The sequence below is a fragment of the Falco cherrug genome, chromosome 1 (assembly GCF_023634085.1).
Source record: "Falco cherrug isolate bFalChe1 chromosome 1, bFalChe1.pri, whole genome shotgun sequence".
In the NCBI taxonomy this organism is placed as follows: domain Eukaryota; kingdom Metazoa; phylum Chordata; class Aves; order Falconiformes; family Falconidae; genus Falco; species Falco cherrug.
The window spans coordinates 40,956,854-40,974,852 of record NC_073697.1 but is presented as its reverse complement, the minus strand read 5'-3'; the positions used below and the strand labels follow the sequence as shown (position 1 = coordinate 40,974,852).

The following is a 17,999-nucleotide window of genomic DNA, read 5'->3' as shown; positions in this document are numbered from 1 at the left end:
CTGCAGCACAGGAAAGGTAACATCCCTGCTCCTGAGGTGGGGGCTCCCTCTCCAGCCTCAGGGAAAAGGACTTCATTTGGGACAGGAACACAGTACCAACCAACTCAGGCAAAAACACACACAGCAGGGCACAGACCTAACATTTCCCTTGTACACATTTATTGTGACTTCAGAACATGTCTCAGTCTCTACAAAACATTCTGATCTTCCCCCCCAGCAATGCAGATCCCAGGGCCAAAAGCATCCAGCTTCAGATGAAGACCCATCTCCATGCTGGAGCTAACATTTGCCGAAAGCCAAAATCTTGCCACCAAAACCTAAGCTAGAAGGGTGAAAGGCAAAAAAGAATAAGAATAATAAAAAAAAAAAAAGACACGCCATCTTTTATCAGCTACCTCAAGGAAGCAATAAAACACCCAGAAGAGAGGACCCAAGTATCAAAACTGAAAAGCATTTCAGTGCATAGGCACCTGCACTGATTTGAGCTCAATATTCCATGTAAAAGCAGCCAGTATTAATTAAAAACAAGATAGGCCATACCTTAAGCCCCAGATTTCTTCAAGGTATCCTGTTTTATACACATCTGTGTGCACAGCCCAGCATTTTATGACAATGGTTAATTGTCACAGTTTTATGGGCTGTGCTATGTTTTGTTGGCTCAATGTTTAATCCCACCAGTGATCTTTTTAAAACAGAATTATAATAAAGTGCATCCAATTATGCTCATAGCAAGCTGTACGTAGATCATACAGAGATTACCAGCTCAACAGGACAATGGCAAAGCTGTCACCACATCTGTAATTCTATTTATGTTGCCTGCCAGCACCCAGACCTTGGGGTATCAACTCATCCCCTCCCAAATAGGATTTTTGGATCTTTTAGCCCTAAACTAAGGTGGGCAGCAACCTCACAGCAGCACACCAGAACAGTTCTCCAGCAGGAAAGAATTTGGACAGCACATCAGCCAAGAGACCAAACCGTGACAACCAGAACAGACAGACTCACAGATACCACAGAGCAGCTATTTTGTTTCAAGTCACCTTAGAGGTTTTTCCTGCTGGAGGCGGAGCAAGTGTATTTTATGCAGCAAGTGCATCTGACACTAGGGAGCAAATCAACGCAAGCAGTACTGGAGAGCCCTCTTTGCAGAAGAGGGCCTGTGGTCAGTCCCTCTCTGGTCAGGCAGCAACCGCTCAAGCCCCAGAAAGTGTTGCAGTGGGTCGCGTGACACACGAGGGCAGTATCGAGCCCTCTGGCACTAGGAAGCCTTTAGCTCAAACAAAGGTTTCACCCAGTTTGGAGAAAACAAAAAAAATGAGATAAAGACAGAAAGATGTCATTCCCAGTCTTGCTTTCCTTCCGTGTCTAAAGAGCACCAGAGGACCTCGTAGGATCCTGGTGTACTAGCTCCCCTGGGGGCTGGAAACTAGATGTCTGGGGGAATCTTGCATTACCTGGACAAAACCTGCAGGTGTTTTGTTTGTGGGTTTGGTTTTTTTTTTAGGATATTTGTTTGCTTTTTTTGGGCCCTTTCTTTTCAGCTTGTCTTGCTGGACACAAGCACTGCAAGTGCTCAGCTCCACGGTTTTGTTCCAGGGAAGCAAAGCTTGAGTATAAAACAAAACTCCCAGAGAGCAGCAGCAATGCAAAGGCATTTCTGAGAAGTGTCCCCTTGCAGAGCCAAACAAGGAACAGCACACTCCCAGACATACCCTGGGCATGGCATAGTTAAATGTCATTACTGGAAGTAGCTTAGGAAGCTTGTGAAGAGAGTATTTTTTCAGCAGTTCAGGCTACTTTCATTAGAAGAGCTAAGGAAGTCATCTCAACCACTTTCAACCACCTCAGAAGTCAGCTGTCCCTGAGGATCAGCTATACCCTCTGCAGCCAGAGACTGGTCTAGTATTATAAAATCTACTCTGGAAGATGCTTCGATAAAATCACCTCTGAGAAAAAGCTGACAGGCTAGATGACTAACACCTGGAGTCTGAGGAATCCTATATGCCTGACAGGGAAGAATTTGGATTTTGGCTACATGGACCACTTTGATGTTGTCACGGGGAAAAAAAGAAAAAATAAATCTCACTTCACACCACACCTGCCCTTATTGAAAATGTGAACTTCTATTCTGCCCAAAGCCCATTTTTTATAAACCTCCATCCTTACATTCAAAAGCGGATTCCAGCAGACCAAAAGTCCATTTTTCCTTAAAAATCCTAAACATGTCAACTGAAGAAAAAGGATACAATTAATATCACCATCGCAAACATCAGTGCTTCAGGGAAATAAGGAAGTCTTTTTTTGTCCTATTTTGAATGGAAGAGAAAATACTTACAAAAAGCCCAGGAGGACACACAAGGAAAGCCAGCTTCTTCGTATGCAAAAGAATCCACAGCACTTGCATTCCTCATCCCCGAGCAATGCACCCCCACAGCATTAAGCCCAGGCTTGTCATAGCAAAGTACAGTTCCCCTTAAATCTTTCAATTAAGACGGCATTTGTAAAACTGCAGGCTTGAAAATTACTAGAAATTATCCCTAAGTTAGAGTCACCGCTTTGACTCAAAAAGCAAACTTCAAGACAGTCCAGCAGAGGTCCAGGCCATGCCTATTCTGCATCACCGTTTCCAATAACTGCTCACTATAGATTGCTTGGGGTTTGCTTGTAAACTGAAAATAACTTTGAGGAAACTTAAAGGACTCTCCAATACTGCGATGCCAAGGAAAATCCAAAGCTCCTGTATTTAATCTTCAAAATAATCAGTGTCCACACAGGCAGGCTCCCTCCAGCTGCTGGAATGAATCCCAGGCTGCTGCCAGGTCCCAGGACTGCTTTTTTCTAGACACATCGCGTGAAAACCAGGTTTTGCTAGCCCTTCTCCTTCAGCATTTAGCATACCCATGACACAGAAGATGTTAAAAAGGCACACTAGAGGCAAAAGCAACCTCTAGAGCAATCTAGGGATTTTATCCCTCGACAGCAAACATTTTAGATATCCCTGAGGGTGGAAGCCCCAGGTGTGTGTTCTTGCTGGTGTGCTCATCCGCAACACCGTGGGCACTACCACCAGCAAACACCATCATCCTCCTCATCATGAAGCTGCCTTGAAGCAGGTACAGATCTTACTAAAGCATATCTGGGGGAACACAGCACTTGGGACTTCACCCAGAGCAGGCAGCTTGTATTTATAAACTGAGCATGACACACAACAGCACCTCCCTGTACTATAGACTCAGGTGCATGCTGTGGGGGCCTGACTTCCATCAGAGATGTCTAACAGGCTGGTTTTCTCCCCATTTTTGCCATCTGCCTCAACACAGCAGGTCTAGGGATTACCTCTAGCCAGGAGGATAAAACCCAAAGGATGCATGTCCAACCCCCAAAATCCCCCTACACTTTTTCTTCTCTTACCAATTGCTGCAGAGGGCAGAAACTGATCCAGGACAATCCACAGCTCCAACTCACCTCCAGCATTTCAATTAAAACAAGATCAAAAAAGCCTCCAAAATCCTCGGGAAGCCCAAGAACCACATTTCAGTTATCTACACTGCCAAAAATACCCTGATTCCTCACCAAAAGTAGCTCTCCTTTAGCAACCAGGCCACAGCAGCAAGAGCAAAACAAACTAGGAGCTGAAACACTGCATGCAGATGGCTGAAGACCCTCTCAGCAGCCAGACTTAATAGGGTTTTTTTCCCCAAAAAACCTCTCCAAAGTTTCTCAGTAAGGAACAACCGCGTCTCGTAGCCCCATCTTGGGGCTGGGGGTTGACACTCACCAGCGGCATTCGGTGGCACCTCCAGGTTGACATTGACGAAGAAGCGGATGCTGTCGCCTGAGACGATGGAGGAGTTCACTGCGTCAAAGAGCTCCTCGCCCCCCGTCTCCTCCTTGGCCTCGCAGCCATCATCCATGTCACACTTGAGGTACCCTGCCAAGGAGAGGGGGAGGGTGGTTAGGGGGGGCGGTTAGCAGGGCCGTGCCAGGGCACCCACCGGTCACGGCCACCCAGGGCCGCAGCCAGGCCTCGGCCACACCCGGGGGCTTCCCTAGAGCCTTTGTCTGGTGAGGGCTGAGAATTATAAACAATGGGCTCCAGCACACCTCGGGTTAGGCCACAGGTGGGTGTCCGAAGGGCCAAGGGCTTGGCACACCAGCCCGCCTGCCAAGCCGATGACGTGAGCGGCAAAGCCAGGAGTCACCACCTTGCTCCTCTCAGATCAAAAAAACCCAAACCCCCACCACATCAGGATGAAAACTGTGATCAGAAGCCATAAAACTGCCAGGCAGCGACCCAGAAGCAAGAGGTGCACCACAGCCCCAGCCCACCCCAAACCCAACTCCAGCCGTCGGCTGCACAGCCGTTTCACTTGCTATTCAGCAATTTGAAACTGGGGGGTGGGGGGGTGGGGGTGGAGAAAAAAAGCAAAAAAAAAAGACCAAAAAAGTTCCCAAGGAGACAACCAATATGGATGGACAGACCTGCAGCTCCCCACGGGGTAGAGGAGCAGGTCACTGGAGGCAGCAGCACCGAGAAAGCGAGGCAAGTTTCTTAATTACAGCGGACAACTCCTTAGCCTTTTGTAATGCTTCTAATTAGAGTTTAACCTAGCCTCATTCAACAGCAAGCTGGTTCACTGCAACATTTTATTACGAAGCAGCTGGAAGACTCTTGTGGCATGCTTGTGTATCATGTTTAATTAGGAGAATTAGGGACATTATAGAATGTCAATTTTTACATTACCAGGATTATTCAGCAGCTTCTACCCATCTTCTGACAAGTCTTTTATGCCTAATTTGAAGCAGGAGGGATATATTTCATTAGCTTGCTTTAGGCACTATAGTAAAATGAAAAGGGTGAGCTTTGAGGCAGAGGTTTGAATGGGGACTAAAATATTGATGGCTTTTTTTAAAGCCTTGTATAAGCAAACAGAGGCAGCAGCAGCTAAAAGCAGCACACGCTGTCTTGGCGGGATCTTGAGCCAACAGCTCGCCACCACACAGAACAAGCCCTGAGCCGGAAGGCCACAAACAGGAACTCAGTGAGGCAGGACAGGGGCTGCAGCGCTTCCTGACGCAAGCAATGTGCCGACGGGTGCTCGGCATCTGCCCAGGAGGGTGCAAGGGAGCTGCAGGAGCTTCAAGCCTTCAGGTGACTTCTGAGCTGCTTATCCAAGGTGTGGGAAACCCAGCAAAAACAACTCAGACAAAATAGAGATTAGGAGTAAGATTAACCTATCTGCTCGACAGAACCGCTTCAGGTTTATTCCTATCAGAACTGCTCCGAAGGCTTCAAGAAAAAGCATCCACTGTGCTGCTGTCCCCATCCAGCCTGCCCAGCAGCTTGCAAAACACACCAAAACCACTCTGCTGGTGGATCTTAGACAACTATTTCCATCCCTGCACAATGGAAACTTGTCCAAAGACAGCCAGAAAGAAGCGAGGCAAGGAAAGCATAGGAAACGCCTGGACACAATACCCAAAGTATCACAGCACTCTGGGCACCACCAGGTATGAAACTGCTGCACAATGGCTGGCAAAATGTGCAAAGACAAGGGAGAATGGCCTTACACTGAAAGAGGGGAGATTTAGATTAAATATCAGGAAAAAATTCTTCCCTGTGGGGGTGGTAAGGCACTGGCACAGGCTGCCCAGAGCAGCTGTAGATGCCCCATCCCTGGCAGCATCCAAGCCAGGCTGGACAGGGCTTGGAGCAACCTGGGCTGGTGGGAGGTGTCCCTGCCCACAGCAGGGGTTGGAACTAGATGGGCTTTAAGGCCCCCTCCAACCCAAACCATGCTGTGATTCTGTGATTGAGGGGCAGCCTGTGTCCTGGACAGATGCAGAACAGCCAGACAGGGTGCCTGCTGGCATCAGAAGTACTGCAAAGCCCCATGCAAGCACCTCAATTCTAAACAAAGTGCCAAACTTGGGGTTTGGTTCCTCCAAAATACATGATGGACACTATAACCTCTTTACAGCAAAGCAGAGCACCCACCAGTGCTGACAGCCCCCCTGATGCCAGAGGAGCTTGGACAGCCCTTGTAAAGCAGAAGTTAGCCTGCGCAGGCTCAAATACATCATATTGGCTTTTTCTTCTCATCCATATCCAGGATTGCGGCCCCGAGCAAGCTGTCACAACACATTTGTGTTTCTCTATCCTTCTTACTCAGTGGGTCAGATAGGAGGCACAAGGGCGGGGGCAGGAAGATTATTTGAACACGCAGTTCAAGAGACCATGGCTCACTTGTTTCCCACTGTCTTAACGCAATTAAGACACAGATAGGTAAATCGGTAAAAGTCAAGCAGGGAAGACTATTTATTCCCCTCTCAAGCCCACTGAAACTGGCTTGATAAGAGCGCAGCAGCAGTGGGCCCTGAAAGCAGAGAGGGCTGTACATGGGAGAGAAGCAGCACAGGAGCTGGAAGAAGGGCAAGGGTGGAGCAGATCAGAGGGCTGGGCAGAGGTCAACGAGGACTCTGGCAAGGGAAGCATCCTCTGTTCCTCCCTCTTTAGGGGAGGAAAGAGCAGAACAAAAGGCAGCCGAGCCTCATGTCCCTTGGGCAAGGGACGGACAAAACAGCTTGCAAATAATCCCAAACCTGGGCTATACAGGAACTGCACTCCCGGGCAGGTGTCTGCTTTGTCACTAAACCACCTCAAGGCTTCAAACCAATCCTGTTTTGAATCCCTAAGCCTATTAGTCTGCCAGGCATTTTAAAATACAAGCAACTCATGCCTGTTCACATACAGGGTCACCTCAAAGTGAGAAGATGTCATCTCAAACTGTGTGCATGGCAGATGCATCTTCCCTTCCCTCTGAGCACGGCTCAATAGCTGCCTCCAGCCCTGGCAGCTGTTTTCCCCTATCGCCTGATGATCACTGAGTGCCACCCCTGCTGCTTGAAGGGCAGCAGATGCCACAAGCAACAGCAGAAGCCATTCAGTTCCTCTAAAAGTTTTGATTGGTGTTTTACAGAACTTCAGAACAGGATCCGATGTAGCCATTGCACAATTTGTGTAAATATCAATCAGGTTTCCATACAAAAGCACAGTCTCGGTAACACTTTATAGCCTGTGCTATGAGCAACTGCTTCAGTGAGGTGGAGGGCAGTTTTAGACACCTTTTCATGCTGCCTCAGATTGACTGGGGAAGAGTCTAAGGTTCCTGAAGTGATGCCCCCCATCCCTATCACTGCAGTTTGCTGCCTTTATATGAAGGCAGCATTTACTAAAGTGCCATGAGCTACATGACAGGGCAAGTCAGACCTCTGCGCATGGGAAGTGCTACTTCAGCCTGAAATACATTCTAAAAGCACTAGAGAAAAGAGATTTCACTCGAGTAGGCAGCCAGAGTACAGAGCTGAGCTAAGGTTGGCCGAGAAGATCAGTACAGCCCTTCTGTACTTTGAAGAATACCTTAAGGTCAGGATGATCCCCCCTCAGTCCACCCTGCAGGACTCATCTCACAACAAAGACAAATGGAAAAGCACAAAACCTGTACAAGGCCAAGGACAGTGAGTACCATCCTTCAGTGCTGCAGGAACAAAATCCACTCTTCGCCCAGCGCAGCCATAAGTAGCAGATGCCTTGACCCTAAGTCTTCCTGTACCTCAGCTCATCCTATGCAACATGAAAATAAGCTATCGGCCCGTTTCATGCAGCTGCTGGGAAGAAAAACCAAAAAACGAAGTTTCTCTAGCCACTCCTCTCTAAAGCATCACCCCTTCCTCTGTAATTTCATGCCTGGCCCAGGCCCGTCTTGCTCGCTCCAGTAACTCAACATGCATCCCCATCTTCTCTCCTTACTTTCATCTCCTTCTCAGATCCACTTCACCTCCCCAGTCCTGCTGCTATCAACCCCTTCACAACTCTGACAAGGTGCCTGCCCTGCAGCTGTTTCACTGTTGAGCTGAGTTTTAAGAGCCCAGGGCTCTGTCAGGAAAAGCAGGGAACTGAGCTGCAGCAATAGGAGGGGGCATTACCTCTCCCACCACTGCTTTAGTGGCAGCTGCACCTGGGGTAATAAAATCAGCAGAGTAGTAGTTAGCAGGAAGCACAACTTCAGCCACATCATATACATTCCCTAGAAAGGCTTAATTGCTCTGTGGGAGCAGCACTTACAGCCTAGGGGCTGCAGACTTCTCCAAGAAAACTAAAATCTTTTCAGTTTCCTGGGAGAAAAGCAACTATATTACTAACAACATCTTCTCAAACCCCAGTTATGAGCCTTATGCCAGACACAGCCCCAGCATAACCTCTCAGTGGGCCTCAGAGGTGACAAAGCAGATCATGGTATTTTAATCAACATCTGCAAGCACACACACTAGCCAGGATATTAGCAGTGCAAATGCATCTACCCACGCTTCGGTGCAGACTCAGCTTAACACGGCAAGCCAGAGTAAGCATCCAAGGAGAAGGTGTCGGGGGGAGATGAGGCATTTTTCCTTTTGGCATTACCAGATGTTGCATGGTTCTGGGCATATGTGCGCTCCACATTTTTTTGGTTAGGCAGATATATTGTTGCTACTGCCTTAGCAAAAGTTACATGGATGAGGTTAGGGTACATATTCATGTAGCTACATTAGCAGGGTAGAATAAGAAAGCTAAAAATCAAGGCTCGTCAAAAGGTATTGTCCTCTGCCCAGTCTCTGCAAAAAATGCTGGCTTTATTTCTGAAGGACCACATTTATGCTATGTTAACAGTCTGAATATTCAAAACAATTTTCTGGAAACCACAGATTTTTACCCTCAACTTCCAAGGTAGTCTACACTACAAGTCTGGAAAAAGTTCTCATTCACAGCACCTGTTTGCTTAACACTGCCTATTTTCTTAAGCTAAATCCAAGCCCCAGCTTCTAGAACCATGGCATGGCATCTCCTCCTCTTCAGAAGAAGTTGCCCCCTCCCACAAAGTCTCTTCAAAAAGTCAGAGGGCTGAAGTTACATTAAAAGAGTTCTTTTGAGCTCATACAATTAATAATCCAGCACTATCAGCTAGCCATGCTAAAAGCCATTTCAGATTTCTCAAGTGGCTTTTTTAGGCTCAGAAGGCAGTAAATTGCAGGACAGTCCTTTTTACTGCTTTTGCAAAACAGCACTTGTGGCCACCTTGCCAGAACATAGCAACAACGGCATGTACTGTGCTCCTGCTGGACTCAGCCAACTCAGACATTTTGCCCCAGATGGAAAGCCTTTGCTTTTCCTAACATCACTGCTTTAAATATTTTTGTCACTGATCCTGATCCATTCAGAACTGAAATCCACCAACTCTTAAGAGTTTCAAGCCATAAACCCCACACAGTCAAATAGCAAGCTCTGCTGCAGTCAGACCATCAAGGGTAGGAGTTGGCTTGTTTTGGAAGAGTCCAAGAGCTATTTGCATCCACTTTCTCAGAAGAATTACAGGTCAAGTACAGAAGGACAACAGAATCAATAATAATACATCTTCAATAGCTTGTAAAGGTAAGGGGGCATCAACCGGGACATAGGCATTATCCTATAATCAGGTCTGGTTCTTTCAGCATCCCAGTGCTCAGCTGTAAGACAGTCTTAAGGCACTCAGAGAATTAAGTCCTGTATCTGCCTAAAATCTAGTCATGGTACTAGCATTAAGTTAAAAAAAATTAATCAACTTCATCTGTTTTTTCTACTTGTGAATTTTCAACTTGCTCTAACAATAGATGCTAATTTTCATGAAAGGCATGAGGTTTTAATTAACCTGAGCTTAAGTGATCAGCCTGAGCTTTAAGCTATCAGAGGGCTTGCTTTGTTCCCGAGTACTGCAGGCTTGCAGATTCACTGCGTCACTCAGAAAATACCTAAATCCCCAACGCTGGGTGCAAAAGGAAACTCAATTAATAATGGAGCCTCCACCTCCATTTTGACCTTTACACTCTGCATAAAAACACAGATTCATGTTGCCTCCAAAGGTTAGATAACCTTACAGTTAATATTGGCAGGGATACTGTGATCGAAGGATTCAGGGGAGACTAGGAAGAACTTTGTGCAAGTGTTATCAGTTCTCCAGTCTGCACAGTATTTTAGAAAAATAAAAGGTTTTAAAGAGCATCCTACTCACACACACACTAACCAAGGCAAACCTCTGGTCACATCTTATGTGCTGATTTCAGCATAATCACCTACTTACCAAAATAGCTCTCCTTTTTCAGACAAAAAGAGTGCAATCGTATTGATAGAAGAGCATCTTTGGGGTAAATATTTGCCTAAATTTTACATGTTCCTGTTGAGGTTAAACTTCAAAGTTCAGGGGTTACTTATTGTTTTGACTCACTGGAGTCTGAAAAGCGATCATGAAAAATTTCTCCCTTGCTAAAAAATTACTCCATTTCAGACAAGAACAATTGCAGTGCTGTAGCCACAAAGCAACACCCTCCAAAGGCTGCTATCAAGTCACATTTTGCAAAGCTGTCTTCCCCCAAATTAAAAATTCAAGCCATGATGATTAAATAAAGCAGTTCTACATACAGGTAGATGCTTGCTAGGATTTTAAGCTTTTCCTTTAGTTCATAGTCAAGAGATACCCTGGCAAGGCTTGCTATTTCTGTCTGAAGGAGATTTACCTGTCGTGCAGCAGGCAGCCACGTGGACGTGGCTTATGCCAGCACAGGAGAAGACAACCGGTGGGAGGTGTAGGGGTTGTCCACAGACCGCGTTGTTGGACTGCTGACAGCTCATTGGCAAGAGAGGTCCAGAGCTTACCTCCCACACTTTCGTTAGAAGACCTCTTTTATTAAGGCAAATATTATGGTTTGGCACAGGTAAGATCAGTGTCTTCTCTGGGTCATCTAGATGGGATTTAGACAAGTGTCCTCCAATCCCAGCCCCTCCGTGACTAGCTTAAGGGGCAGAAGAGCTGGGGAAGTGTTGGGTGATGCTTCTTAGCTCTTGAGCATCACTGGGAGCCCATCAGGTGTGGATCTGCAGCCTTTTGGAGTAATGACCACCCTCTGTAGAGATGTCAATCCATTGCCTAAACTTTCAGAGTGCTTCAAGACCACAGATTAAACCAGAACCTCCTTTCGTAAAAAAAAAAAAAAAAAAAAAAAAAAAAAAAAAAAAAAAAAGGTAGAAAGTGTCTAGCAGGTGAGTCACCAAGACCAGACCTGCATCCTTTAAGTAACACATGCCTCCACTACTGGTCAGCCACAGCTTCAGTCACATGTTTCCAACCCTATTTCAAGTCAGTCTTTTGTTCACCAAGAACCAGATGGAAACAAAATTTCCCCTGCTACTTCACTAATAATTTATAACAGAACTGAAAGAACTGATCTGCTACAAAAAAATCCAACACCCAGGCACTTTTGAATTAATTCCAGTATTGTATTTTGCAGCCAGATTTCTAGGAAATGTTGTGAATAATCCAAGTAATTCAGTGAGGCTTTGTTTTTATTTATTGTTTTGTTTTTACAAAACACAGCAGCACGTGGAACTTCAGTTCTGTACCAGAACTCACAGAAATCAGGAGTGTTCATTTTATTGTAAGCCTCCTGATAGTCAGTTCTCAGAAACAGAAATTTGCAAGAGATCTGCAAGCCACCTCCTCTAAGGTTCTCCATAGGTAGCAGTAGTGCTTCTCCTCTCTGTAAACTGAGCATCTCATCAGGGGAAACCCATTGCAAAGGATTTGTTCCACAAAGACTTTTTGATTAATCTCCTAGTTAAGCTACTGATTCTAAGATAAAGACAAATTTAAAGAAGAAAAAACCCCACAGCACACTTACCAAAGGGAACTGCAAACTGAAAAACAAGAACAACCAGATAAAATGTATCAAATCATCCCAAGCCAGAGTGGGGCCTTGGAGCCCTTCAACACAGCTGCAATTTATTGTGCCAGCAAAACCAATTAATAAGTCAGAGAAGACCAAGCAGTGAGGGATTTGCTGAGGAAGACAAAAATTTATGCTGCAATATCTGTTGAGCCAGCTTTAAAACAATGCAACAATTCAGATATCCCCAGCACTATACTGGGACTCCTTCATTTAGATTTTGCAAAAGGAACTATAAAGCCTCCAGTTTTGCGTCTTAACTGACCCAAGAACTTTCTCTGATAAGAAGCTCATCATACACTAGCAGAATTTAATCACTTGCAGCTAATAGCAATGCCTTTAGAGCTAATCTACTTGTAGCAAGCACTGGATACTTCCCCACCACCACCAAAGAGGATGCAGGAGCCTGACAGCCAAGAGACAATGTGGGGCTTGATGAGTAGTTATTCTGAACATTGATTACCAAGCTGCATTTCTTCAGGACTCCAATTATCTTCAGGTGTGCAGTAGCTCTACACAATCATCTCATTAATCACTTAAATTTGCCAAGAGCACCACTCATTTGACAAAACATTGCTGAAGATTCAAATGACTTCAACACACAGCCTACTCATGGGGCAGGGCAGGGGGAACACCAAGTATTACTGAGCTGTGCCAGGTTTTATTTGCTTGTACAAGAGGCTTGTTCCACAGACACAAAAGGAATAAACACATGGATTTTCATCAGCAAGATGTGTCAAAAGACAACTATCATAATGATGTACATAGGCTGCAAACAGAACATGGCCAACAGCTGCCATCATACCTGCTGCCACCACACTGTCCATCAGAAACTTCTAACTGGGCAAGCACAAACTTACCTACTTATTTTTCCTCTTAATGTTACCTCTGTAAAACTACTAAACATTATTTTTTTTCTCCCCAGTCATATTGCAAGTGTTTACCCTTCCTCAATGAGCCAAGGGCCAGAAAAGCAGCTTTCAGTCAAGTTCTTCCAGCAATAGAGGAAGACCAGAGTATGCTGGAAACTGGAACTTGTAGCTAAAAAACATGGGTTCCTTTGAATAACTCTCCAAATTTTTAGCCAGTTAAGAAGTTAACAAATACATTGGTACATGGTTTGGACCATAACAACCCTCTGAGCTTCCAGAATATTCATATCATTCATATCAGTCATATCCCTGGAAGCATTTAAAAAACACATACATGCAGTACTTAGCAACAGGGTTTACTGATGGACATGGCAGTCCTGGGTTAACAGTTGGACCTGATCTCAGACATCTTTTCCAAACTAAATGATTCTATGATTTTAACATCCATTCACTAGTAAAATCATTCCCAGGCTTTCCTCAGCAATTAACAGAGCTACAAATTATTAATTACTTCAGTAAGTTTTTATGAACAACAAAAAGGAGACTCTTACAAAGCAGTGCTTTTGGCTTGCAGCCAAGATTACCCTCACTACAATGGTTTAACCTAAAACTGCAGTCTCAGCTTTGAAGTTTTAACATTGCTGCAGCTGCTATTGAGAGCACAACAAGGGTAAGAAAAGAGTGAACTGGCAAAGGCAGACACAGTCTCTGAACAGAGACTCAGATATGGTCAGAAACAAAAACATCCCAATTACTAAGGATACAGAAAACCATATGTATATGCAAGATCTCGGAGAAGATAAGCAAAAAGCTCAACTGCAAAGAGCAACAGCATCAAAAGATGTTTCTCAATGTTTCTCTATTGAGCAGGGGGGGGAGGAAACCAAATGCTAAAGGAATCAGATGAAGAGGTTGGTGGTTTTTTTTCTTTGCCCTCCCCAACACACAGCTTAGTGGGTTGGTGGGGTTTTTTTTATTATTATGTTAAAGGTGGGGCAAGAGCATCTCCTGGTCTCCACAATGGACTAGCAGATCTGGACAAGTGGTGCCAAGAAACAGCTTAATGACTACATAGCTCCATATCAAAACAAGTAGTTTTGAAACTACGTGAAGAGGTAACTTCTTTCTCTGCAGTTTCCTCTAGCCCTGATTAAGTTTTTGGGTAAGTCTTCAAGAATCTGAGTGCATGAAACTTCCACACAGAGTGCCAAAGCACTGCCTCACAGAGAAATGTGAATATTCACACTAGCAAGCCCTGAGATGTGCTGTCTGTATATTCTGCACAGGAACACACAAGCAATCAGGCAGCAGAAGGTGACTCATCACTCAGCAGCAACTGAACTTTTAGAAAAGGTCAGTTTGTAATGAGGAATGAGAATGACAGCAGATTTGAGCGTGAAATAACCAAGAAATCCACTGTATTTTCAATCACAATTAATACAGCATTCAATACCACATGCAGGCTGAAGAGGAACTTGCAGGCAGCCTTCCCTCGTTCCCCCAAAACATGCAGAAGCACAATAGGAAAGAAGTATACACAGTTTCATGAAGTCCTTATTTAACAGTAGCTCTGAGGTTCTGTCTCCTTAAGATAAAGGAGGAAGCTGAGTAATAACACAAATAGGGCAGAAATAAACCCTTACTGCCATGGCACCATGTTGAAAAAAAAAGCATATCTTATAGAAGAGCTTTGCACGGGGAATGCCACAACTACAAGTATGTGCTCTAAAAACAGATCTGCTTTTCAGTTTTTTTTTGTGTGTTTTGTTTGGACAGTTTGAAGAAGACAGAGTCCTAGAAAGGGGCATGTAGAGCTTTCCTACATAAGATGCTAGGACAGCCAGCTGCACTTGTGTTCCCTGTGGCAGGAGATCTTGGGGTGAAGCAGGTAGCTCCAAGAGACAGCCACCTTTGTCCTTCCTCCAAGAACAGCAGTATTTTTCCCCAAGCCCTTACACTTCTCTCAGCCAAAAGCTGGAGGCTTAATCATCTCTCCAGGTCCCAACCTGGTTCACCTTCTTACATTCCCAGTCCTAAGGAAAGGACAGGGACATCCCAAGGGGCTACAAACAAGCCAGGGAAGGTAGGAGCAGGGCTACCCAAACTTCATGCCTTCAGAAAACCTCCTTGAGGTCTGGCATTAATTTCTGCCCCTCCTGCAACTCAACCCAGCCTTCTGAAAATACCCCTTCCTAGAGATGAGAGTACTTGCTTCCAGTTTCACCCTTTTGCTCCTAGAAATTGGATCCATATTACACTTTCAGGGAAGGCAAGCAAGCCAGTGCCAAAGGAAGCACTGTCAATAGCAATGCTGGATCTACTGCAGCTGATGTCTGGCAGACATTCAGCTTCGCCCTTCCCAAATGTTAACCTGAGACTTAGTCCCCTGCAACAAGAAGGATGAGCCTTGTGACAGCCACAAGCATCTACAGGCCAAAGTAACTGGAACGTTCTAGTCTTCTGCTCTCACCATTTGGAAGAGCTGAATACTCCAAGCACTACACCTTCCCCCAAGGGCAAAAAGCCTCAGGCCCTTAGAGACTACATCCTCAAGAGGTTGATCTTGAGCAGAACTCTCAGGCTGATCTCTGCTTAACAACCTCCACACATGCCATTACTCCAAAATCAGTAGAGAATTTGGGACTTCACTGCACTTCAAGTCTGGTTGTGCGATACTTTGGCCCTTTATCAGTACAGTATCTCTAAGAGCTCAGCCACCTTTGTTGAGACAGATGATAAAAGTTGCCAAATGCCACAACTTAACCTTGCTTCAAAGAAAAAAAATAAAATCTTAGCAAGCACTTTGCACTGAAAGATGTATTTACCAGAGCCATCCAATATTTTCCTGATGCTCTTGGCAGGTTGTCTCCAAAGGGATCTGACACCTACACATTATCTCCACTCCAGAAAAAGACAAGCAAATACACCTGCCAGCCTGTATTACAGGAAAACATGAGAGAACTTGAAAAACAAGGAGCCACCCAGAATAGTCACAGATGACAACATGAAGATGATTATTTACTGTTTTGAATATCTAGAACATCTAAAGGACTTAAAAACGCAGAGTCTGCTTCCAGTACAAGATTACACAATCACTGTGCAAGACTGTCTTTGCATGCTGCTTAAGCTAAATGGTTTTCCTATCACCCGTTTCAAGTTCTCAGCTAACCCTGTAGTGCAACTCCCCCTCCAATAAAGCAACACTATGTACAAAACAGTCAAATAATACTTGCCACTCTCTTCAAAGAAGTATCCATTTCTTGACATCGCTGCTGGTGGAGACTCTAAAAAGACATAAAGAGAGGAAACATAAGAATCATCAAGATGCTGAATATCTTTACCTTGCTGCTAAACTCACTGTTAGCCTGGGTTACAGCAGAAAGCCAGTCCCAAAATACTGCAGGCACCCAATTCTGCCAGATGTGGCAACTTTAATCTTTTGCTTATTGACTTCAACATTTACCAGAACATCCTATAGAGTCACTGCCTGAAAAAAAAAGTTAAGCAGTCTCAGGCTGGGACCACAAAACAGCAAGACTAAGGTCAAGACAAGCCTGATCATCTATCTCAGTGACCTATCAAACCTGAACAAATGCATCCAAAAATAATACAAGCTAAGCATCTAAAGGCTTTTATCAATAAACATAAGCCATAATGAAGTCCAGGTTGTAGCTTATGCTCATCTAAAATGCAGCAGTTTAGTTTAGAAAAAACAACACAGCTTAGATGGGAACAGCATTTCACATCCTATTCTGCTGCTCCTAATCATTAGGATATCCCAAAACAGTGCTTGGCACTTGATGATAAGCACCAGAACACTGCAGTCTTCCTTGGCCCGCTTCCGGAGCTGGGGTCCTGCAGCAAACCCCATCTGCACCAACAGGGTCTCATGAGGAAGCCACAAGCGGGAAATAACTCTGACCAAGAGCAAACCCCTAAACACAGCAACACCAGGACTGAATCCCCAAGATTCATTATGGAACATGCTTTCTTATGTAGTGAGTCAGTTCTGCAATTAACTGCTGGCAAACTGGGTATTTGCCATGCAAAGAGATGTTCAAACATCACAGGAGCTCCTGCTTTCAGGTGTGATCAAAGTCTGGTACCCAAACCCAGCCTGGCTGGTTTTAATACTAACAATATCTGACAGTTCAGACTGCGTGGGCTAGAAGCAGCAGCTTTTCTGTACAGGTGTACGCTCCATTTTATGATGAGCTAACAGAGTGCTATTACAAGCCTTGAGCAAAAGTCACCCAAGCAGCCCCTTCAAAATCTGCTACTAGATGCTGCCTCTTTATATGCTTCTTCCCAGCCAAAATGCAATCAAAAAGAGGAATAGATTTGCTCTGTCTTTCCCCACTTCATTAGGCTAATCAAATGTTACCTACGCAAGCCTGGGATGAATTTGGGCCAACAAGGAAAGAGGTTTTGCCTGCTTTATTGTTCTACAGATTAGGCTTCCTGCTTTTCGTTTGAGGTATGAGACAGTTTCCCAAAGACCCTTTCTCTACCCCATAACTTTTGGCTTACAGGTTATGTGCTTTTTTTTTTTTCCCCTTTCACAGTATGCCACATTTCAAGCATCATAATTCATCACTGTCCACCGGGAGCCTTTGTGTGCAAGACGGATACAAGTCACATCACTGACGGTAGCACCTTCCAACCCTAACACTTGTCACAGCCCAGCATGGCTCCGATCTTTCATGCAGACAGCACTCGGATGACCATTAAAAAAAAAAAAAAAACCAAAAAAAACCCACACCACAAACCCGAGGGCAATTCAAGTGTCTGGTCCAAGAAAGAAACACAATGTTCCAAGTTCATCCCAGAACAATGGGTTGAAGGAACAAATGCACAGTGGCCAAGGGGCACCCATTACACGAGTCAATTGTTTCCCTCCACCTGGAAGGGAAGGAGAAGATCCATCCAGACCGATTAGCATGCTAATGATCAAAGGAAAGTTTTATAAAGAGGCTCTTATTGTGTAATGATTGCATTTACGTATTTCAGAGCAACAAACAAAATATGCCTAGGCAGATGGATTACCCAAGGAACTGACATTCCCATCAGGATGGTATATCAATTTCTCATTTCTAATATGACTTCTGAGGAAGACTGAAGCAACATGCTCAACCTTCACTAGGCAAAGTGAGACACTGTCTGCTTTTTCTTTAACATGCCTATTTCTATGGGTTGATAATGCCCTATGAATACAAATTCAGAGTTGGTTGGTTTCTTCATTAGAAATACCTTCTAACCGCGGCATCGCCTGGGCTCACATTGCACCTTTATGGGAGACTGGTGTGGTTGTTGCTTGGACCAGGCACGAAGAGGGCA

General features: G+C 44.9%; 1 protein-coding gene across 6 annotated transcripts in view; it reads right to left on the bottom strand.

Annotated features, from left to right (window-relative positions):
- Nucleotides 1–17,999, bottom strand: part of SLC4A11 (solute carrier family 4 member 11) — a 97,026-nt gene that overhangs the window by 63,233 nt on the left and 15,794 nt on the right. For 4 of the 6 annotated variants that reach the window (XM_027799961.2, XM_055714399.1, XM_055714392.1 and 1 more), the window contains exons 2-3: nucleotides 15,896–15,946; nucleotides 3,779–3,931 (exon numbers count right to left, since the gene is read on the bottom strand). In XM_027799961.2, the coding sequence (XP_027655762.1) occupies nucleotides 3,779–3,931; nucleotides 15,896–15,946 (204 nt within the window). Of the gene's footprint in view, nucleotides 1–3,778; nucleotides 3,932–15,895; nucleotides 16,397–17,999 lie in introns of those variants that run through there. The other 2 variants (XM_055714371.1, XM_055714365.1) reach the window with 2 other exon arrangements.